This window comes from Aspergillus stella-maris (genome assembly GCF_047715825.1).
Source record: "Aspergillus stella-maris strain CBS 113639 unplaced genomic scaffold BDV14scaffold_95, whole genome shotgun sequence".
NCBI classification, from domain to species: domain Eukaryota; kingdom Fungi; phylum Ascomycota; class Eurotiomycetes; order Eurotiales; family Aspergillaceae; genus Aspergillus; species Aspergillus stella-maris.
The window spans coordinates 1-21,439 of NW_027396889.1; the positions used below are offsets into that span (position 1 = coordinate 1).

The 21,439-nt window shown below is 50.7% G+C and overlaps 9 protein-coding genes across 9 annotated transcripts; 6 read left to right on the forward strand and 3 right to left on the reverse strand.

Annotated features, from left to right (window-relative positions):
- Positions 1-944: 944 nt before the first annotated feature.
- On the forward strand, positions 945-2,072 carry BDV14DRAFT_205383 (oxidase ustYa family protein; the record flags this gene model as incomplete). The annotated part of the gene is made up of 3 exons (XM_073774717.1): positions 945-1,242; positions 1,340-1,608; positions 1,680-2,072. 3 exons carry the CDS (start codon positions 945-947, stop codon positions 2,070-2,072), a joined length of 960 nt encoding a protein of 319 aa, XP_073622673.1.
- Positions 2,073-4,254: 2,182 nt separating this feature from the next.
- Positions 4,255-5,926, forward strand: BDV14DRAFT_184097 (questin oxidase family protein). Its single transcript, XM_073770461.1, has 3 exons — positions 4,255-4,682; positions 4,731-4,858; positions 4,914-5,926. Exons 1-3 carry the CDS (start codon positions 4,342-4,344, stop codon positions 5,681-5,683), a joined length of 1,239 nt encoding a protein of 412 aa, XP_073622674.1. The 5' UTR covers positions 4,255-4,341; the 3' UTR covers positions 5,684-5,926.
- A 164-nt stretch (positions 5,927-6,090) lies between these two features.
- Positions 6,091-7,981, forward strand: BDV14DRAFT_205385 (HECT-type E3 ubiquitin transferase; the record flags this gene model as incomplete). Its single annotated transcript, XM_073774718.1, has 3 exons — positions 6,091-6,861; positions 7,352-7,633; positions 7,682-7,981. 3 exons carry the CDS (start codon positions 6,091-6,093, stop codon positions 7,979-7,981), a joined length of 1,353 nt encoding a protein of 450 aa, XP_073622675.1.
- A 296-nt stretch (positions 7,982-8,277) lies between these two features.
- BDV14DRAFT_205386 (uncharacterized protein) lies at positions 8,278-8,610 on the forward strand (the record flags this gene model as incomplete). The annotated part of the gene is made up of 1 exon (XM_073774719.1): positions 8,278-8,610. One exon carries the CDS (start codon positions 8,278-8,280, stop codon positions 8,608-8,610), a length of 333 nt encoding a protein of 110 aa, XP_073622676.1.
- Positions 8,611-8,985: 375 nt separating this feature from the next.
- On the reverse strand, positions 8,986-10,638 carry BDV14DRAFT_159155 (TauD/TfdA dioxygenase family protein). Its single transcript, XM_073766720.1, has 3 exons — positions 10,237-10,638; positions 9,487-10,187; positions 8,986-9,423 (listed from the first exon to the last, which is right to left on the reverse strand). Exons 1-3 carry the CDS (start codon positions 10,434-10,436, stop codon positions 9,176-9,178), a joined length of 1,149 nt encoding a protein of 382 aa, XP_073622677.1. The 5' UTR covers positions 10,437-10,638; the 3' UTR covers positions 8,986-9,175.
- A 1,234-nt stretch (positions 10,639-11,872) lies between these two features.
- Positions 11,873-14,046, forward strand: BDV14DRAFT_159184 (putative transporter). Its single transcript, XM_073766721.1, has 6 exons — positions 11,873-12,243; positions 12,306-12,634; positions 12,687-13,527; positions 13,594-13,712; positions 13,768-13,851; positions 13,906-14,046. The coding sequence occupies exons 1-6, from the start codon at positions 11,953-11,955 to the stop codon at positions 13,928-13,930; spliced, it is 1,689 nt and encodes a 562-aa protein (XP_073622678.1). The 5' UTR covers positions 11,873-11,952; the 3' UTR covers positions 13,931-14,046.
- Positions 14,047-14,161: 115 nt separating this feature from the next.
- Positions 14,162-14,576, reverse strand: BDV14DRAFT_193527 (uncharacterized protein; the record flags this gene model as incomplete). The annotated part of the gene is made up of 2 exons (XM_073771791.1): positions 14,162-14,381; positions 14,482-14,576. 2 exons carry the CDS (start codon positions 14,574-14,576, stop codon positions 14,162-14,164), a joined length of 315 nt encoding a protein of 104 aa, XP_073622679.1.
- A 1,660-nt stretch (positions 14,577-16,236) lies between these two features.
- Positions 16,237-17,238, forward strand: BDV14DRAFT_159229 (uncharacterized protein). The gene is made up of 4 exons (XM_073766723.1): positions 16,237-16,281; positions 16,344-16,520; positions 16,594-17,153; positions 17,230-17,238. Exons 2-3 carry the CDS (start codon positions 16,369-16,371, stop codon positions 17,006-17,008), a joined length of 567 nt encoding a protein of 188 aa, XP_073622680.1. The 5' UTR covers positions 16,237-16,281; positions 16,344-16,368; the 3' UTR covers positions 17,009-17,153; positions 17,230-17,238.
- A 1,590-nt stretch (positions 17,239-18,828) lies between these two features.
- On the reverse strand, positions 18,829-20,835 carry BDV14DRAFT_212178 (putative MFS sugar transporter; the record flags this gene model as incomplete). Its single annotated transcript, XM_073776256.1, has 8 exons — positions 18,829-19,161; positions 19,216-19,600; positions 19,658-19,714; positions 19,775-20,010; positions 20,064-20,148; positions 20,207-20,397; positions 20,483-20,682; positions 20,751-20,835. The coding sequence occupies 8 exons, from the start codon at positions 20,833-20,835 to the stop codon at positions 18,829-18,831; spliced, it is 1,572 nt and encodes a 523-aa protein (XP_073622681.1).
- Between the last annotated feature and the right edge of the window lie 604 nt (positions 20,836-21,439).

Consider the following 21,439-nt stretch of genomic DNA (forward strand, 5'->3'; position numbering starts at 1 on the left):
CGCCTCCATGACCGCCATGCCCCCCATCACCATCGCCTCCGTGACCGCCGCCGCCATGACCACCGTGGCCATCGTCATCTCCGCCGTGACCACCGTCGCCACCGTGTCCGCCATGGCCGTCGCCGCCGTCACCACCATGGCCATCGCCATCTCCACCGTGTCCGCCATGACCGTCACCGCCATGACCGCCATGGCCATCTCCGTCACCGCCATGGCCGCCATGCCCATCATCATCACCTCCATGGCCCCCGTGGCCATCATCATCGCCACCATGACCACCTCCATGGCCATCTCCGTACCCACCGCCGCCCTTTCCGCCCCCGTAGGACACATCTAGGCCATTGCCTTTGCCGGCCTCAACAGGGATGCCTGCGACGATAGTCGAAGCTCCAAGGAGAGCAAGAAGGTAGTGAAGCTGCATTTTGCGTGAAACCACAGAATGGGAAGTTGCTTCGATGAAGTTTGAAGTGAAGAGTAGAACGAAGGAATTGGATTTCCCGGAGGATGGGGAAAAGAAAGACAACAATGTGAGGATTCAATTGTGCTTTTATAGATCTCTTCCTCTTCGCAACCACATCGAGCTCTTCCTCGACAAGACCGGCCTCACTCCAGTCTGTACAACAAAACTGGACACCAACACCGCATCGGCGTAGTACTGCTATTTGCGGTGCTTTTCACGGTTTTTTTCGACGCGCAATACCTCTTGTACAACAGGACTGCCTGCCAGTGGGGTAGTACTACCAATTATCTGGGGTAGAGCTTGCCACGGTAGACACATCACCTGCAGATATCGACGGGATGAACCAGGAAAGAACAATGGACGGGTTGTATGTGGGATACTACTTCTCCGGACCGTCCCTTGACCTAGTCCGCTGAAGGATTTTATGCAGCCTGCTTCTGAATTCCAAGGGATTCATTGACTGTCTTGGGGTTTCTATTACGTTATGGGTTTCTCGGGTACCTGGCTGTCCTTCCAGCGGATACACAAGGTCCAAGTTCTCGACTCTGGGGATTCTGACGGGCATGATCATAGTGACATGGACACCGAAGGTCTTCTGTCTGCCGGGAAGAAAGCAGGACGACAGACGTTCACGTTAGAGCCGCCCTCGAAATCTTGGGTATATTTCACAGCCGCAAATCTGATACTATCAAGCATAGTAGTTTGCGTGGCACTCTACACTCGTGAATCCACAATCAAAGTTTACCAGAAAAACGCCATCCTCAGACCAGTCTCCTGGTGGTGTCAGTCCTCCCTTTCCCATGAATTTACAGTTTGACCACCCGAAATTACATCCTACCCGATCAACTTCAGATCGTATGCTCATGCAAGTTTGACCAGCCCCTATACTTGATGCGGTCGACATCCCAACGTACAAAACAACCCTGAACGGCACGCTCTTTGCCATCCCCGAGCATTCAATCGCCCGCGAGGAGCCCGGCCCCGAGAATGACGCCTCTTGGGAACAGTATGAGACGATATTCACGCATATCGTATCCCGGAAAGAGATTCTCAAGCTGGGCAAAGATCCCGACACTGTAGCTCGGTTTGAAGACGAGTATTGGGGGCTCGGCGACGATGCATATATGGTTCAACTCGATGTTATGCATGTATTTCTAGCCTCCTCCCCTCTCCCAGCGTCAAGGAACTGGAAACGGCCCATGCTGACACATAACAACAGCAGATACACTGTCTAAACATCCTCCGGAAAGCTGCCTTCGCCACCTATCCCGGCTACAAACCACCTTCAGACAAAGGAAGCCAAGACCCCACATACTGGATCCATCTCAGCCACTGCGTCGATATCTTACTCCAAAACCTGCAGTGCAACGCAAACACTGAGGTGCTGACGCTGTCCTGGGTCGAAGACCGCGCAGCGCCGTGGCCGGACTTCAGTGTCAATCGACAATGCCGAGACTTTAGCATCATTGTAGACTGGCAGAGAGGCAATGCGGTTAATTCTGAGAAGTTTGGAAAGATGACGCGGCCCAAAGGTGCGTTTGTTTGGCCATCGCCCTGGAAGGGTTCGAGTGAGTTGGGGGTTCGACTGGGGGAGAAACAGCTACATGGGTAAGAGGGATTGAGAAGTAGTATCGAGTATATATGCACTCGTTGGATGTACAGTCAGGTATTCTTGTTTTAAACTTTTTATGCTTAACCGCGGATCTGGTATTTGCGTGGGGAAGTTAGGGCTAAGGATCAGAGTTGGAGAAACTAGGTATAGGGCAGCGCCTCTTCTTTCAGACTGCCTCAACTCGCGACTTGACCTTTAGATTCATCATCACAATGATTCCAGACGCGGTTCGCCAATCGCTTGAACAACGCAATGACCTCACTTTCGCGACTCTCGGCACGATACATCAAACAAGAATCCCGATTCCAGCTTCGGTAATCAATACCAGAGTTCAATTCAAATGCACATCGCCTGACCATCACAGCATCACAATCCTTCTATGTAAATCCCCGGGCGAACACTCCATGAATGAAGAACATCACCCGTGACAACAAACTATTCTCTGCATGACCATCAAACCTGCAACACCAGAACACAAGTGCAACATGGCATCAACGTATCCCGTATCCTAAGCTGAGCACGAGCAAGTTGGAGAACAATGTGTCAAGTCCGTGCGCTCAGCCAAATAATCCAAGTCGTCGACCTAGATCTCGATCTCGATTCCATCATTTCAGGCACCATCTGCGTGATGCTGCAGGTGCCCTTTCCACGCAAGCCGATTGGTAGATCAATACCTCAAGAGACCCTGGCTCTCGCCCTTCGGCGGCCGGTCTCCTGCCTCTTGCCCAACAACGCATTGATCACAACTTTTGTGTCACATGTACATTTCTGCTCCTCAAACACCACATCTTACCTTGGCCCAGCCTTGCGCGGTCTGGGCTTGTCCGCATCCCTGTCCCATGCGCGGTCCGGTCGAGCTCATGCCGCTTCGCTTAGCAGGTGCAGCCGCGGACGGGACTTATTTGCCAATTTGCGGGGGAGGCGCTCCTGTTGCGTCGGGTATTCACTTCCACCCAATGCGTGGATCATCTGCACGGTCTAAATTACGGCGCGGCGCTTTTCTTTTGCGGGGACTTGCGTCTATTGCGGGGTTTACTATTATTTTGCTTGTGCTGACTGCTGACTGCTGACTGCTGACGACTTTGGGTCTCAGTCTCAGTCTGAATCTGGATTCGTGAGCTGTAACTGTGAGCTGTGTTCTCGGGACTTATGGTGTTTGTTCTTCTGTTTGGGGTCTTGAGGGAAGGATGAAGCCCGATGCTGGATGGTTAGGGGTTGGGACTTCGTTTTGTGGTTTTGGTGTTTGTTGTCGGAGGATGATGGTGGCTAGGTGGGTGTTGTTAGGGCTTCGTTCGGCCGGAATATAGGTGGCTCTTCGTTTTCGTCTGCCAGCCTGCCCTCTTCTGTTTCTTTCTTTCTACTGCCTTCCTTAAGTTGCTTTCCTGATTCCGGGTCAAGGCAGGTTCTCTCACGTGCTTACTAGGTTTCTGACCTTGAATGCTTCCTGTCCTTTACGACATCTCACTAAATTTTTTTTGCTCTCTTCGCGCAGCAAACGCTATGACTATGTGTCTCTCCTAGAGCTGGTGATATATGGACATCCATGCTGCGTACCTGTCCACAAGCGCCATCAGCTCCTGATGATGCCCAACATCCTCATTGCGACCCTCAATTACCACATTGACAAGCCTTTTATCTTCAGACTGCGGCAGATGAGGAAAGCTCGAGTACAATGAGAGAAGCACGAAAACAATCGAGGGAGCTCAGATGCAGTAACAGGCCCTAAAGAGGTTAGCCCGAGCCATTCAAGAACAATGCGTCTCACCATGAGCGAAAGGCAGTTTTGTGACTTCAGCTACAAGCTCTACTATGTAGAATCTGTAGAGCATGAACATCTAGATCTATTCACTAAAGTAGCTAAGTTAGGTGCTGCTTTACGGAGAACTTTATCACAATGCTTATCGATTGGCGAATGCACGTGGGTTTAGCTTTGAGGTTAGACAATGCGAATTTGTTTGAGTTGCAATAACCTGTGGATTTGCTTCTTCAGTCCTCAACTTGGATCTATAGTCAATTCGCTTGGTCTTTTATCAATGTCTGACCTAGGTATTAAGAAATAATAAACGGTGAAGCTGAGTAAATCAGACAATCAAACCATCCGTCACGGGAGCAGCGGGGATGCTCATTACGTCATGCGTCCCAACGATAAGCAGCTCGGCAACCCCAGTCCCCAGCTTTTTGCCCTCAACCTTCCCATCCCCACTCAGTTTGTTATTTCTCGAGCTATTCATGGCTATCGTAGCTTTATAACCGTCGAGCCCAATTCAAAATGTCCTTCAACTTTCTTCGCAACCTGCTGCCCTTCGGCGAGCGATCCGTCTTCAACCTCCCGCCCTGCGAATCCGTTGAGATCGAGACCGCGCACGAAAAAAGTGGCCGAGCTCTAAAGCACCTCCTCAAGCTCAACCACGCAAACTACGCTATCCTCTGGAACGAGCGCAAATTTCATAATCATGCGCCGCATTCGCTGTCTTCCTATTTCTTGCTCGGAGCTGATGCGAATGATTTGAATCGACTGTATGAGGTTGAACTGAAGCCTTTGGAGGCATGGGAGGATTCCCCGGGTGAGGTTAGTACGTATGACTGGAGGGATTATCTGGGGAAGAAGGAGTAAGTGCTCTTATCTTCACAATTGTCGCGGCTACTGACAGTGTTTAGGTATCAACGAGCCTACGTCGACTTCTTTGAGGATGAGCTAGTTCGGCATAGCTATGACTGGAAGAAGGTCGTGACCAACTACCTCTTCTCCGGAAAAGAACCTCTCTTCAACGCTCTAACCTCAGACAGTACGTATCAACTCTTCGTCCGCAGAGTCCTGCTAATAATTCATTTCCATTTCAGTCGGCCACCCCCTCATCCACCTCGCCTACGCCTTCGAAGTCTCCTCCCGCGAAGTCGCAATGGAAGCCCTCTCCCTAGCCGCCGTCTGCTACAGCCCAACCCACAAATACCTCGACGACCCCTCCTACTCCCAAGCCGAATCCTCCTACTCCACCTCCTCCCCCTTCGAAGTCATCGCCAAAGTCCGCGCCGACAAGCGCCTCGCAAACCTCTTCACCACGCCAGGCGACCACAACATCGAAGTCCTCTTCCGCGACGCAGAAGCAACGCTCCTAGACCACTGGAACGCATGGAAGATTCCCTCAAGTACAACCGACGCTATGGAAAGCTTGCGCGAAAGCCAGGAACTTGCCGCCGCGATGCTGACGGTGACGTATGACCCGAATGCGCCGGACGCGAAATACGATTTCTTCTTCGTGCATGCGCTTACAACGAGCCATGCTGTTCGCGTCTTACTTCCGCTTATCCCTGTACAATGGCAGGTTCCGCTCCTGCGGCAGTGGTGGCTTTTTGTATTGTCCGTGTACATCGGGCAATTAAGGCCTGAGATTGACCTTGATACGGTACGGAATTATGATATAAGTGGTAAGGACTGGAAGTATGTCAAGGATAAAGCGCTGCACAGCGAGCACTCGACGGAAACACACTATATCAAGGCTCTTCGCGTGCTGAGGGATACAGCGCGCACGTGGGATGATCTGGATGGATTCTATTTGAAGGCTGCGGTAAAGTTGGCGGATGGGTTTAATGGGTGGGGCGGGTTTGTTTGATGCATTTATTCTGAAGTTGCATTCTAAAGGGGTTAAAAATATATAATGATGTTTTGATTCCTTGGATTTTGGTCTTTATTTACTGTACGATATGGTTATGGATATCCCGCTTCTGGTTCAATATGTTGTTTGCATCATGCATTTACACATTTCTTATTTTGAGATACGAGTTAGCATTTTGAGATTGGATTAATAAAAGCATGCAATTATGTTAAAACATCACACAAATATTATCTATCTGGTTGACATATCAACAACTATAAATATGTGTGTGCCTAAGGCATAAAGTAGCTCAGCTCAACAAATGTTTGTCCTGTTTGTACGCACGAGCTCACTGTTATTGCAACACAAACCAAACCCGGCCATTCCCTCTTAACACCCCCAACGCATTCAAACAAACGACAACAATGGCACCACCACCGCCAACGCCAACATCCGCACTAACCGCTCAGCCCCCCAAAATAAACACAGAAGAGCCTCTCAAAATCCACGCCGAATACCTCCCTAACATCCGCCAAGTCAGCGTGCAAATCGCCATATCGCGTGAGACGAGCAACCCCCCCGAGATCTCACTTTCGGAGTCGCGTCGTGCTGTGACGGTTTCTGCTACATTGGCTGGATTTGGATCTGGATCTGAGCCCGATTATGTATCGGAGACGATCAAGTTGCCTGCGAGGGTGAAGGAGGGGTCGAGGCGGTTGCTTGGTGGTGCGGGTGCAGGTGCGGGTGCTGATGCGCGGGAGTTCTCGTACCGCTTGCAGGTTGATGATGCGGAGTTGCCGAAGCGGGATGCGCTCGAGGAACACCTGGATAGTTTTGTTCCTTGGTCTGCGGGGGATATGGCGCCTTCTACGCAATTACGATGTGCGCAGTGCGAGAGTTTTATATTGGACGCATCGACTGGGAAATCGGATGCACCCGGGCCGGAACAGATTGATGTATGTTGGGCCTGGAAAGACCTGCCCAGTGGCAATTGGGCTGAGATGATGGATTTCTGGCATTGCCATAAACCGGATCCGCCGAAGGAACGGGATGCCGATGGTAAAGAAATTGAAGATGCCAACTCGAAAGTAAAGGGATATGGTGCTTCGAACCAGGTCTTGGCTACTCCAGGAACTGTGCTTGTGGATGTGGCTACTTTTCTGGTCGCTGACACAGATTGTAAGAACTTGCACAAGGTGAGCAGATTAATCCGACCCCATCCTCGTTATTCTTTCATATGGCGCCCCATGCGTTTGGTGTTGTAGGAAGGTTAGGTACGATTGCTTCATGGGCAACAAGAAGGAGACCTTGTCCGTCCATGACCAGGCCTCCGATACAATTGCCGTATAGCACGCAGTCTTGCTTGGTGCGATTCGTGAAGATGACGGTCGATATTGGGATGACTGGAATTTATGCAGTTATCCTCGTCAGATGGATTTCGCATGCTATTCCTTCTCCTGCTGTTGCGACATCATTATTCAAGCGCCGAAGGCGAGACAACGCCTTGTTGTTTCTCCGTTGTTGGGTCCAGAGGGATGGCATCAACGCGATTATGACAAGGTACATGAGGGGTCCGTCAACTATAGTTCAGTAGTAGCTCACCATCAATACAACTGATTCCTTTTTGCGTTCCTTGACCTATAGACCCCTTATTAGTGAAAGCCGCGCTAACACCTAGGTTGCTAGGCCACGAAGGAACGTACCGACAACTCTCACCTACCGCCTGAAGTAGAGCTTGTCTGCGACAAGTGCAATACACTAATCGGCGTGGAAGACACAGTCGCCCAAGGCTGGAGATTGTTCAAAACGAGCCTTGCCGCATCACTCCCGTCGACTGAGCCCGCTGATGGGTTGAACTGGGAGAAACATCCAACAGAGCTCGTTGTCGCCGCTCAGCTGCTGGAACTCATCGAGCGTGAGAGCGCCCGGAGATTCGTAATTCATTGTGAAAAGAAAGATGGGATACTAGTAAGCCGAGAATTGTTCCAGCTTGTACAATTTGCTGACATGCGATAGGTTTGGGTCTTCAATCCTGATATGCGCTACTCCAACGCAAGCACCCAACACAGCATTACGTCCCAGCGAGCCATGAAAGTCTTCTTTCAAGCAGCAGCTGAAGTCGGGAACATGTTGCACCCTGAGCCCGGCAAGGCATCGCCTCTGTCGTTGGAAGAACTCAGGCTCCCTGTCGACACATATGAGGCTCTTGTAGCTGCGCTGGAGGCAAGCAATCAGATGACTCCGCCATCAGCGAGGACATTTCAGAAAGACTGGAGAGTTGGCATTCTGCACCGCTTTGAACGGTTGAAGCGATGAAGAAAGGAAGGAGCGACCTAGCCTTACCTGAGCGCGTTCCTTCCGGTTTGAAACAACCGAGCCGCATCGCATCCGGGCGTTTCAACCTCAACACTCGTACAAGAGCTTATCAACCATCATCACAATCACCATACGTCGCTCTCTTCTTGGTCAGTGCTATATTATACACAACCGTTACAAGACACATACAGCCAGTGAGTTTCGAGATGCTTGGATCACATATCTCGACATCGAACAGGCAGCTAATTAATGAAGCCCCCCAGGCCAGTTCATCAACCGGACATTCATCCAATCCCATGGCCGCAGTCGCCTCAACCACCCACCCCTCCCACAGCTCAAGCGAATATGAAGACGCCGTCTCCTGGGAACAAATCGAAGACACAGACACCCTAGCCCGACAAACCACGCTCGACCGACTATCCGAGGCCTTTGCAGGGCTAAGCATCGGATCTGACATCGAAAGCGAGCTTCGACGATCTCCTATGTCTCAGAAGGCGGATATTGCGTCTCCTGAGCCCTCGAAGAGTGAACCGAATTACGGAACCTTTACGCTGCCTCCGACTATCAAGATCACGCCGCCTGATGCTGTTGAGAAGGGTTTTGGGATGTCGTTGAAGCCGAAGCTCTAGGTTATGTGTCTGGACAGGCATACATTTGAAGGGGATGATGTCTGGATCGAATTGCAGGCATACTCTACCTAGTCTATCTATTATGTTGGAAGAAGAGTCGGACTTTTTGGTGGGTCTGGGGTTGTGGTTGGGCTTGATTGGCGGAAGCTGTTCGAGGCTTTGCAGAATGACCCTTTCCTTTCTCTGAATTGCGGTTCGTGTTGGTATTATTATCTGGGGCTTGAGTGCAAGAACCCCTCGTATTACTGCTCTTTGACATCTTGTATAGCCCGCAAGCTTGGAACTAGCCCTAAGAGACGAATGCACAAGTCGAATACAGGGTCCTTGTAGGATCATACGGAAACAACTTATAGAAATGCTAAGATCATAATAGTACTCGTAACTGGGTATTCACGCGGCATCTCAAACATGCGTCCCGCACGTTCGTGGGCACAATCTGTTTCCACTATCTACAAGCCACCCCCTATGAATCGCTCCTCTATGTACATTTTCATGCATGAATATCATCAAGTCATCTCATCTCCAACCGTCTGGACAAGTATAGCTATGCTTAAGAAAGCTTAACTTAACCGTCAAACGGCGTCTCAGTCGGCCTCTCAGCCTGAGGCGTGATTCTAGCAAGATGACGCCTCTGCCCATCCGCCCAGTCAAATAGTGCACTGTGGCACGCAACACGGTTATCCCAGACCACGACTGTACCGGCGCGCCACTGCACGCGGGTCTGAATGTCCTGAGATAAGGCGATGTGGTCGTAGAGGAACTTGAGCAGGAAGTCGGATTCTTCCTTTTTGTAGCCGACTATGTAGCGGGTGACTGAACTTGAATTAGCATTGAAGTTTGATTGACAGGTATTTGATGTAAATCGGGAAAACATACACTGAGGGTTGACGAAGAGGGCCTTCTCGCCTGTGGCGGGGTGTGTTCGCACAATCGGGTGTGCGGTTTGAATGGGGTCACGCCGGGCAATACCGCCCTTGTTTAAACTATTGTTGACTTGCTCGACGCCGGAGTGCACGGCCTTGAGACCGTGGAGGCGCTTGCGGAACTCAGGTGAAAGACGCTTGTATGCTTGTGCCATGTCGGCGAAGAGGGTGTCTCCGCCGCTGGAGGGTCCATCAAGGAGGTAAAGGAAGGTTGTGCCAGGGGGCTGCTCCTCAAAGGTAACGTCCGAGTGCCATGTGATGGAGTTGGTGTGGCCGGCGAGGAAGTCTGCACCGCTGGTGTCGTCGGCGCCGCGGTGGACGAGGTGGACTTCTGGGTAGCCCTTGGGGGCGCCAGAGGCCTGGTGGATGTGGTGGCGGCCGAAGTAACCGCCGAACTCGAGGGCCTCGGGGATGGGGAGGCTAGCGAAGTCCTGGTCGCGGAAGGCGACGACCTTGCGCTGGGCAACGAAGAGGGCGAGCTGGTCTTTGCCTTCCTTGGTGAGTTTGCTGAGTTGGATGCCGCTGACTTCGGAGCCGATGGTGGGTGTTAGCTCGTCGAGGTGGAAGTCTTTGTCTGTGGGGAAGAGATCGGGGAATGTTAGGTCGGCATCTTTGCCGTGGTCGTAGTGCTCGAAGGGCTGAAGGGGTGGGTATCTATAGCCTTGTTAGATAGATTCTAGGGCTGCGGTCTTGTTGATCTTACCTCTCGGTCTCATTATCCCATACGGGGAGGTAGTTGGGGTATGAAGCAGGAGGCTGCTTAACTGTTCCCTTGATCTCATCACCATGCTTGTAGGTCTCTCCGTAACCGATCAAGTTCTCCTTGTTGTGCCCCGCGCTAGTCTTGAGAAGAGACTTGGGCGGTGCACGAAGGCCAACGGGCTCAGCAAGAGATGGTGCCATTGTGTATGATCTATGACCTCAGCTTCCAGTGTTCTGGCAGGTTAATCCTGGGATATCCAAGCGTGCGTCCGCGGGCCTATGGCGTGTTATATAGGGCTTCCATGATAACCGATTACCCGGTTCAGAGGCACGCTGGCGCAATGTCTGCGGGGTATGGAAGATCCTGGTCGCTAGTTCTGGATAGGCCTTGAGTCAGCAAGGCGGGGTTCGACGCTTCATGAGAGTTGCTCGTGCACATAACGCAATAAGGTAGACTACCCCAAGGAGTAGTACTATCCCATTGTGCGACTGTACAGTACGAGGGTGTCTCGGGCGAGAAACGCGCAGATCAGATAATGATCGAGAAGGCTTCTAAATGGCGTGATAGAGGTAAGCGATGAGCATAGTTGATAGTGGCAATGTGTTTCATTCGATGAAGTAGTTATCAATCTTGGACGCAGATGAGGCGACTGTTAGAGAGAAGGTTGGAGATGGAAGGAGTAGGAGACATTGACAGGCCGGGCATGGCGCCATTGCTGGTGTTGTTTGCGCCAGATTAGCTCACTGCCAGAGAGTCCACCAGCCTGAGCTAAACAGCCTTCCGCTGCGGCTCCCCCACTCTCTCCTTACCCACTACAACCCACTGCTTTCCACTGCCAGCTTGCGGAATCATAACCATCGCTCGTCAATTCTCCTTTCTACGGAAAAGGCACATGTCCTCCTGGTCGCTTCCATGGATATCATCAACGGAACAAGGTCGGTGACGTCGAAGCAGACCTCCAGCTTCAGTCGGAGTAGAGGCTAACGATCCTGGTTCCTCAACAATAGGCCGGGCACCAATCGCTGCTTAGCTTGATGTTGTGACGACGGCGACGATGGCGACATCTACTACCATCTTGCGCCAATCTCATCCCGGCTTTTCACCTCTTCAGACTTCAAGATAACGACTCGAAACCCCCCTGTGGCCCAGAGCTAAAACAGCACTAATCATTATACCTCTCTCCTTACTCGTCTCTAATGTCGCAACTGCAGCACAGCTTGCGTGATGCCAAATGCCACGCCGCTCTAGACTGAGGCGAGCAGTTTAGGCATCGATGACTGGTCCGGTTGAAGACTATGATGGATATCTCTAGAAGACATTCTTCTTTGCCTCTTGCCTTGGGCGATCTCGAAGTCCCCGCAGTTACGTTCCCTGAGGGGACTGTCCGGAATCCAGATTTAGTAGCAGCCGAAGTTGTACCTTGCTACCGTTTGTCCCACCTCGCTCTCCTCGTGCACCATTGGCCCCGGTGGTTGGCCGTTATCCACCACCATGTGGGCAGCTGTCGACTCTCAAGCTCTTTGAGGCCTTGCCGAGTGGATGTTCAGATTGCGTGATAGCATGCACGAGAAAGCAGGAAGTAAGAGAAAAAAAATTGCCAGCATGACGGACCGGATATGAGGAAAGCTTTAAATTCTCCAAGCGCCCATAGTCCGCGGAGTCATCCATCGCCCAATTTCTTGGTATTACAAACAGAGCTCTGATTTGTCTACCAATATGGCGAGCTCAGACGACAGGATGGCTATACATGATGCCACCATCACCAACGAGATTAGCACCACTGTGCCTGTCGATGAGAAGAAGGGTCCAGACGCTGTCGTGGAGTCGGATTCTTCGTCGGACTCTGGAGCGAAGGATCACAGACGCTACAAAGAGTACAACGAGGCTGCTTTCGATCAATCGGAGGATCCCAGGTTCTACAAGCCTATTCCCGAGTACGAAGGTATCAACCGTTGGGATCCCGATTTCGACTGGACGGAGGAAGAAGAGAAGCGGCTCGTTCGAAAGGTAGTCAACTTTCGTACCCCACCACTGACAACAAGTCTCGATGAGTGTTCACAAAGGCTTAGGTTGATTGGAGAGTGTGTACATTTGCTTGTATCACGTTCTTCGCGCTACAGCTAGATCGCGGCAATGTGGTTCAAGCTACTTCCGATACTATGCTCGATGACCTTGGGATGAACACAAACGATTACAACACTGGACAAACAATCTTCTACTGTGCCTTCCTCTTCGCCGAACTTCCCTCGCAATTGATATCGAAGGCGCTCGGACCGGACCGATGGATTCCTATACAGATGTTCTCCTGGAGTTTGATTGCTGCTTGCCAAGCTTTCCTTCACAACAGAACCGGTTATTATATCTGCAGAGCGCTACTTGGTCTATTCGAGGGTGGATTGTGAGTCTCCAAGCATCTGTTGCTAGTCTAGTCTCTCACTGACGCCTTAAAGTATTCCTGATACCATTCTTTTCCTCTCTTTCTGGTACAAGTCGAAAGAGCTGCCAATCCGCCTGAGTTTCTTCTGGGTCTCCTACCAAGGAACTGCCATTATCGGCGCTTTCTTAGCATTCGGATTCCTCCACATCCGACGTGATGATGGAACCGGAGGCTGGAGATATCTCTTCGCTTACGAGGGTCTGATCACTGGAGTGATTGCTATTGTCGCTGCTTTCTGGATGCCTCCATCGCCAACGCAGACCAAGGGTATCTTACGAGGAAAGAATGGATGGTTTAATGAGCATGAGGAAAAGATCCTGGTCAACCGTGTCATCCGAGATGATCCTAGCAAAGGAACGATGCACAACCGTCAAGCAGTCACTCCCAAGATGTTGTGGCATGCTCTCTGGGACTACGACATGTGGCCTATCTACTTGCTCGGATTGACCTGGATGATTCCCAACACTCCCGCAACGAGTTATATCTCGATTCAGCTAAAGTCGCTAGGCTACAACACCTTCCAGGTCAACTTGATGACTATTCCGGCCTACGCTCTGTTCATCGTCAATCTTCTCGTCTGGACGTGGGTCTCCGAGCGGTGGAACATCCGACTCCTTCTCGGTATCGGTGCTGAAATCTGGTGCTTGGTGCCGCTTATTGCACTTGCCGTTCTTCCGGATGGTACCAGCTCATGGGCGCTGTGGATTCTTAACGTGATTCTCATTGGCGCTCCTTACGTGCATGCTATCATTGTCGCCATGACCTCTAGGAACGCCGGTTCGGTATCAACAAGAACGGTTGCTAGTGCGATATATAACATGATGGTCCAGGTTTCCAACATTATTGGTAACAACGTAAGTACATACAGTCTTGCATTTTGCGTATTTTATAGAAGATCTTATTTCTGACCTTTATATTAGATCTACCGTGAAGATGACAAGCCGCACTATCGGGTCGGAAACCGTGTTCTCATCGCGCTGGCTGCTTGGAGTCTGGCTCTCTTCATCGGATCTAGGTACTACTATGTCTGGCGCAACAAGTATGCATGACCTTTTTCGCTTTCATGCACGTTCAGATGCTAATCTTCGCCATAGGAAACGTGCAGAGATCTGGGACAAAATGTCAAGTGAGGAAAGGACAGCATACCTTGCCGCTAACGCTGACAAGGGGAACAAACGGTATGGCGATTCTCTTACACAGGCCTCTGGAGCGCTGGCTAATTGTTTCTCTAGACTCGACTTCCGATTCACATACTAAATGACCGACACTGGATGTCGGAAGAGAAGTTTTGAGCGTTTCTATCCCGGTGCTCTTAAACTTTCCAAATTTACTTTCCTTCGTTTATGCCATAGATGTACAGGAGGCCACCGCTAGAAGGATGCTCGCTATTGAGATAATAGATGCTGGTATACACGATATGATACATATGAAACGATAGAACAAATCAATTGATGAATTGACTCCAAGCCGCTAGAAAACAGCAAACGCTTATTCTCCAATCACGTACTCACAACCTTCATCTCCAATCCATACCTCATGCCGCTTACCAGCCGGTACATCCACCCTCGCACCTGTCCGGAATGTCTCCTTCCTGACTTCGCCATTGTACAGCTTCTTATTATCGTCAGGATAGGTGATCGTCAACGTTCCCCGACGGATGAGATGTGTTGTCAGACCTCCATGGGTATGGGGAGGATAGTACGCGTTGCTATACCATTCATTAACACGCTGATCATCTATGCCATGATTTCCATGCGCCTTCCTACTTATCAAAATAGGATGACATCTCGAACCAGATCTGTGCTTACCTTCCATCAGCCCAAGTGAAGACATGCTTGAATCCCCAGTCCTTGACGAGGCATTCACACTCGCCACGGGAGCCGATTGTATATGTTTCCGCCATTATACTAGAGGTGTATAAGGTTCTTCTGGTTCGAAGAGAAAGAAATACAACAGAACTGGCCGTGTGCCTGTCTGATGTCTTCGATTACAAAGAAGGCGGGGACAGAAACCCGTGACGTCACTCAGGGACAAGGATAGACGGACATCACGTGGCGGATCTGAGCCAGCTATCCCAACTAGGAAGGCGTGATCGTGAGCTTAGAGTTGCCGTATAGAGTGCAAGGAATTCATCTCTCCGAGTCTGTTCCTGACCTTCCTGGATCTTCTTACGTGAGCCGAACGAATTTACTTATTATCTGCCAGATGCCGAATACCTGGACTTTGTCTGTATTTTAGGTACATTGACCTGCCGTCTCCGATGACCCAATGACCCAGATGACCTCAAAAAACCCAATGACCGATTGTTTTTGTCCCAACTGCACCAGAACAATGTTTGTGCTGTATCGTGCGTTTCTTCCCTAAATGGTCGCCAGTGGTGGAGAACCCTTTCTCGATGCGACGAGCGCGACGTTCGTTGATCGCTATTTGCTGGCTGACTTTCCCCCAAGTCGAGCGTACGCGAGGAATGCGAAGGACGCTGCGCTGCCTGTGCCTCGAAGCGATTGTGTTGGAGCTTCGAGTGCTTCTCATCGAGGAACGGGGCTTTCATTCCAGGTGAGAGCTTTGTGCTCTGTCAAAAATCTGTAAGTATTTGTCAGTTTTGAATGCTGAGACTTCAATTCGATAGGTGCTGACTGCCATACCTGGAACTGCTCTCTCTCAGCAAGGAGTTCCGCATACATGACAATATTTCCCTGGAATGACCCAAACCTCCTTCCCGGACCTTTGGCACTTTGGACACCGGACACCAGGCATCTGGCAACGAGAATATGATCAGCGAGGTTCGATGACAATATACATGAATTGTCGACCTACAGTCATTGTGTCGGCGGTTTCCGTATAATTTGATGGCTTCATGGAGTCCACGCAATGTGTCTTTTGAGTGGCATCTCGAGAAGAGTGCTGATCGACGGCAGGGTGTTCGAACATGGTGAAGGTATCGCGACCGGGATTATTGAAGGTTGAAATCCAAGAACTTTGGAACACGAATCAGTTGCGGAGCCTAATCTTTCAAGGTGCCCCTTCCTTATATAGTTCAGCCTCTGGTCGAATAACCTGGGGCCGGAGTGGGAATGCATTGAACGCAGGCAAATCCTTCGCGGTGGCCCCGGGAGATCTTCAAATTAGCTTGGACCGATCGATTGGAGTGACAAGTTAACTGCAGTCAATACATCCAAAGAACAATCGCATGTCGACCCCTCCGCCTTCCCCCCCCTCCAGCCCTCGAACCCCCTAGCTATCAGACATATCATGTCAGCGGCAGGATTTCTTCGGATTGTTCGGATCTTCCCGTCCATGATGACTTGCATCTATTTCTGAACAGGGCGAGTGGGTCAAGACTTGAGCGCGAGCGTGATATTACAGTAGATATGTGTGCCGCCTCCTAAACCTTCGGGGCTCCGAAAAGTGATGCTCCTCGGAAAAGCAAAACTACCTTACGCAAAAATAGTAACGGGATCGCTGATTTGACAGTCAACGGTGGCGCACATACCTTGGAAACCGTTTATGGGACAGTCAAAATGTGAATTGAATCGTCATCCACAGATATGTGACTGGTTTCCGCAGTGGTCAGGTCGAACGATCTATCCCATTCCAGTGGCTCACCGGTACTGTACAGAGTGAAACACAAATCATTCTAATCTTGTGATAACCAACTAATGATGTATAGGCGAGTCGCAGGAAACTGCCGGTCTATGGATCTGGCGGATACTAGCGCTTCATTGGCCCCATGTGCCCTCCTGTCACAGTTTGTGGCCCCGGCGTTGAATACTCTCCCTCGCACTACTTCGTGCCCAGCGATCATGCTAGCATACCCATCACCATACACATCGCACCCAATTAAACGGTAAGCTATGCGATGAAATCAAGAAATGTGTCGACCTCGGTTAGCACGCACTTTACTTACAAGGTGCGATCAGCCTATCGATATTGACAGACTGCAGGGGATGGCTTGCTCAGGGGCGCTACTGTCGGATTATCCTATCAACCCTGTGCCATGGGCATGGTATATCCCTGGAGCTTCTTTTTGGGTGTTCAATCCTGCGTCGAACCATCTGCATATTAATTTTGGGGTTCCGACCCCTCGGAGACACTCGAAACAAAACTATACTCTTTTCGGTGCCTTTTTACTGTGAATACTTAAGTTCTCCTCAGCAGTTCCTGCAAGGCGCCATCACAGCTTTCCCATGGAATGACCGGTGTATCCATCGGACTCAAATAATGGATTCTAGTATGCACTTTCGCGGAGTATCCTTCGCCGTCGATCACATACCAGTCGCCTGTGAGCTGCTATTCGAGGCATGCCGCATGTCAAATCTTCAGCTTCAGTTGTGAATGAAATGTTTCCATCTCGAGTAGACCCTGGTGCCGTGTCTCCAGTCTCCACGCTTGAGCAATCCTGGCATCCTGCATGCAGCACGGGTCTCAAGTTGAGCAGTGGCCCGGCTAGTGAAGCTGCTGAACTCTATCCAGGTCCGGGGTAAGTGTCCAGCAATCCAGTTGATTCCCGGATGGCCCCACCAACTGACCAAGGTGTCGATCGGTTTATTTCTCAGGTCTTGGCTTTGGCTCTTGGAGCGTGATGCATGGACATTTGTCGCGCAGGCCGACAAGGCGCACTGTGGGCTGAAAATCGATACATCAAGACTGTGGAGCTGGCTAGCTCCTGTGGACTCGGCATTAAGCCATCTCTTTCCCAACGAGCTTAGGCGATGATGCATGCACACTGACACTCGAAGAATGCAGAACATATTGTTTTTCCCGATCGGTTCCGACTTAACTCACACAATCCCTGCTGCGGCTTGCATACAGAGACGCGATATACGAGGCGATCTGACACCTAAAAACAGCGCCATACTTACAGCTCTCCCAAAGCTGATCTTGCGAATTCCAAATCGGCCCGCGCAAATCCAAGCGACAAAGACCCGTTCCTCACGCTAGCCGGCTCGCGTCAGTCGCCTGGATTCATCATCATAAAAGGAAGGACACTACTGCCTAGATTTGATACCCATCTATTTGGAATGTGACAGGTCGAATTTTCGGGTCTGCTACCATTTCCCGTCAAATCATGACAATCTCGAGTATCGAACAGCCCTTCCTCCAGTGCGATCAGCCAACGGGCCTTCTTTATTTTACATTTCTTCGTTGATTAATTTGCTTTTTATCTTTCGACCCGTCTCCCCGGATCAGGAAAGGTGGCACGGTTGATATTGTGCGATCAACCATCCATGGCCCAGACTTCTTTGGATCAGAGGCCCGATCTACGATTATTCAATGAGAATTAAAACCGAGTGAATCTCGATGAAGGTCACTATACTCTTGGGGCGAGCCGACTATGGAGTTAATTTCCATCTGTTCCAGGTTCCAGGTTCCCACCACACCGCTTGTGCCAACAAAGGTCATACGCGCGGAAAATGGACCCATCTGCTGGAGTTCGAACTCAAGACTCCAGTCAGACAGCAGCACTTCATCCTGCTTACTCTGTTCTAGGAAAGACGTATTCCTTACTAGTAGAAGATGAACACGGCTGGGGTACGACTCACGACTCAGGACTTGTGATGTGGCAGGCACTTGAAACAAGCTCCTTCCGAATAAAGCATATCAGCCTTGTCTGACCATGGTCTCCCAGAGCCCTTGCGATTCATGAAGAGTTGCAACCTGACACTCCTTCCTCGCGCAATCTAACTAATTTCTTTACCCTGGCGACTTCATTGACTCAACATTCCTCAAAGAAACCCGGGCTAACAGATTGATGACTCGCATACTCTGCCAAACAACTCCGTCATCGAGCTAACTTACTCCTTTGATGAGCTGATCGCCCGTCATCAATAATCGTCGCATTGTTATTCACCCCTCTTTCATTTGTACTTCGGCTACGACGATACGCGGATACGACAATGACAAGGGGTGACGCGGCGAAACTGCCATGCTCATCTAGCTCATTAATTCATATCTCTTTGAATGATGTTGCACATGGGTCCGTTTAATCCATCGGTGTCACAGTTCTCGGCAGACCAGCTTGCCGACGGCTAAAGAACTGACAACAAAGCAGAGCCCGAGGTCCCTCACGGAGGGTTTCCGACTAGGACAGATTCAGTGACCAGTATCTAGCAGAAGGAAGGTCGACCCAGAATCCTTTCATTCACCAGCACCCTTTACACCCTCTCAACGTGTTCATCGGTTGCCGACTTCTCAGCAAACTCATCGCTCTTCTCGCTTGATCCCAAGACGCCGCCCGCATCGGCTGTAAGCCGACGAGTGTGTCCATACTTCTTTCGCTCCTTGTGCAGGGTCTTTGAGAGTTTGACAGCGCCTTGCTCTTTGTTTGTGAAAAGGTAGTCGATCTCCTCGAGGGTGAGATTCGCCGTCTCTGGGTAGCAGAAGTACACGAGCGGAACAAAGGCAATGTTGGTGCACATGAAGATGAGATATGCCTTCCACTGAAGACGGTTGATGATGACGGGCGTGATCATGACAACGAAGAAGTTCTATGTTGCCGTTAGAACTATCTTCCAAGGTAACTTTCGCTGAAGTTCACTTACCCAAATCCAGTTCGACGAGACACCGACAGCCGTTCCCTTTGCGCGCGCATGGAGGGGCAAAATCTCTGGCACGTACACCCAAGGAATACAGTTCACCGAAGCGCCAAAGGCAAACATGTAGATGAAGAAGAAGGCGACCGAAGCCGAGGAGGTAGACTCCTCAATCGCCGTACCCTTAAAGCTAAGCAGGATAGACACCATCATCATGCAGAACCCAAGCGTGAGCGATCCCCATATCATAGGCGCGCGGCGACCGACTCGATCAACGAAGAATGTCGGGAAGAAACTACCGAGCACGAACATGATCTGGACGCATCCGCCGATGATCATGGAGAGGTTCTGGGTTAAACCGACGTTGTCGTGGAGGACCGTGGGAATGAAGTAGCTGGAGTAGACTTGTCAGTGGTTGAATAGCACCAGGGCAAGAGAGCAAAGAGCGTACACGATGAGGTTGATACCACCAACCTGGTTCATAAACTGCATGCCGTAACCGAGAAGACTATGGGCATGTTAGCTGGGTCTGCGCAAATTCGTTACCAAGGACCAGCTGAAAACATACACTCGTCGTCCCGTAGAAACCTGATCGGGCTTAAGGATATTCCTCCACTTGTACTCGCCGTTCTTGAGCTCAACAGCAAGAGCATCAAGAATCTCAGATTGCTCGGTCTGGATCTTGGGGTCGTTCTTTGGCACACCGTAGACGTCGCTCAGAATCTGCAAAGCTTCCTCGTTGCGTCCTTTTTGGTAGCAGTATCGCGGGGACTCAGGGACACCGAAGACAAGGATGATAACGAGCTAAGAAAGGTAAGTATAGCCCAGTGGGGATGATTTGCTTAGCAAAAACTTACAAAAGCAAACAGCATTTGGCAAGCAATGGGCAATCTCCAAGCAATCTGCCCACCGACGAAGCTCATGCCATAGTCGAAGAAGTAACTGCAGCACGTTAGGGACACTGCACATCACATTCAACCAATTATTTCGAATGACATACCTGATAACAATACCCACACCAACAAGCAAAGGCTCGCTACAAACCAACTTCCCGCGCTTGGACGCCTCACAAAGCTCAGCCTGCCACATGGGCACAGTCGACGTCTCAATGCCAGTCCCAATACCAGCAACAAACCGGCCAACCATCATATGCGGCACGCTATACGCGGAAGTTTGCAGCGTTGCACCAATCTGAAACAAGAAAAGCACCCGTTAGCGAAAAATGTGCACGACGCAAGGAGAAAAAAAGCATCACGCATGACGCAGGCTGTCATACAATAACCCAAACCATAGCAACCCACATCGCGCGCCGACGACCAAGCTTATCAGCGACCATGAAGTTGATTATGCATCCTGTGAAACAGCCCAAGTTGTAGATTGAGACGATGATGCCCATTAGACTGTCGCCCGGGTGACCCATGTGGTCGAGGAAGTTCTCGTTCTCGACGATGCCGGAGAAGACGCCTTGGTCGTAACCTGGCATGCATTGTTAGTTCTGCAGTTGTTTGTGGATGGCTGGATGTGGATGGATGGCGAAGACATACCGAAAAGAATAAACGCCATGCCGCACGCCGTCCAGATAGCGGCCTGGAGCGAACGTCCCGTACCGAACATGTTGATTTGCACCATTGTGTGGAGAATAGAGATTGAGCGCGGGGACTCAGAAGAATCTGGGGAGATGGCGATGCTACTGAGTCAACGAAGTGGAGCGACGGGGAACTCAGTATTTATACAAAGTAACGGATGGATGGACAGAGCCACAGGGCGCCCCTGCGCCGCTTCTCATCGCGCCGCACCTTGGAAATTGGAAAATTGGAAAGTGAATGACGTCCAGGGTGCAACGGCAAAGCGACCAGCGTGCGACTTCCCCAGATATCGTCACCGAATCCGGCATCTTGAGCCAGGGACTTCCTCAAATCTCCCCAGATCAGCCGGCAAAACCTGGGGATCGTACCATGTCCGAGTCATGGCTAAAGCGTTGATTGGACTACAGACGAGCAGTCGGGGAGGAGCGCCATTGGAGTGCCACTGGAGTGGTGATCACTGTGTCGTATTCACCAGTTAAACACCAGGAACACGAAGTCAACCACCGGTACAGCCAGTCAGCCACTGTTGCCCCAGCCGGAAATGCCTTACCCCACCACTCAGCGCGGGGGAGATGAAGAGCTTGGGGGAATTCGACCAACCAGCGTTTGGGTTTGCGCTGGTCAGATGATGCCCGTTACCGCCCACC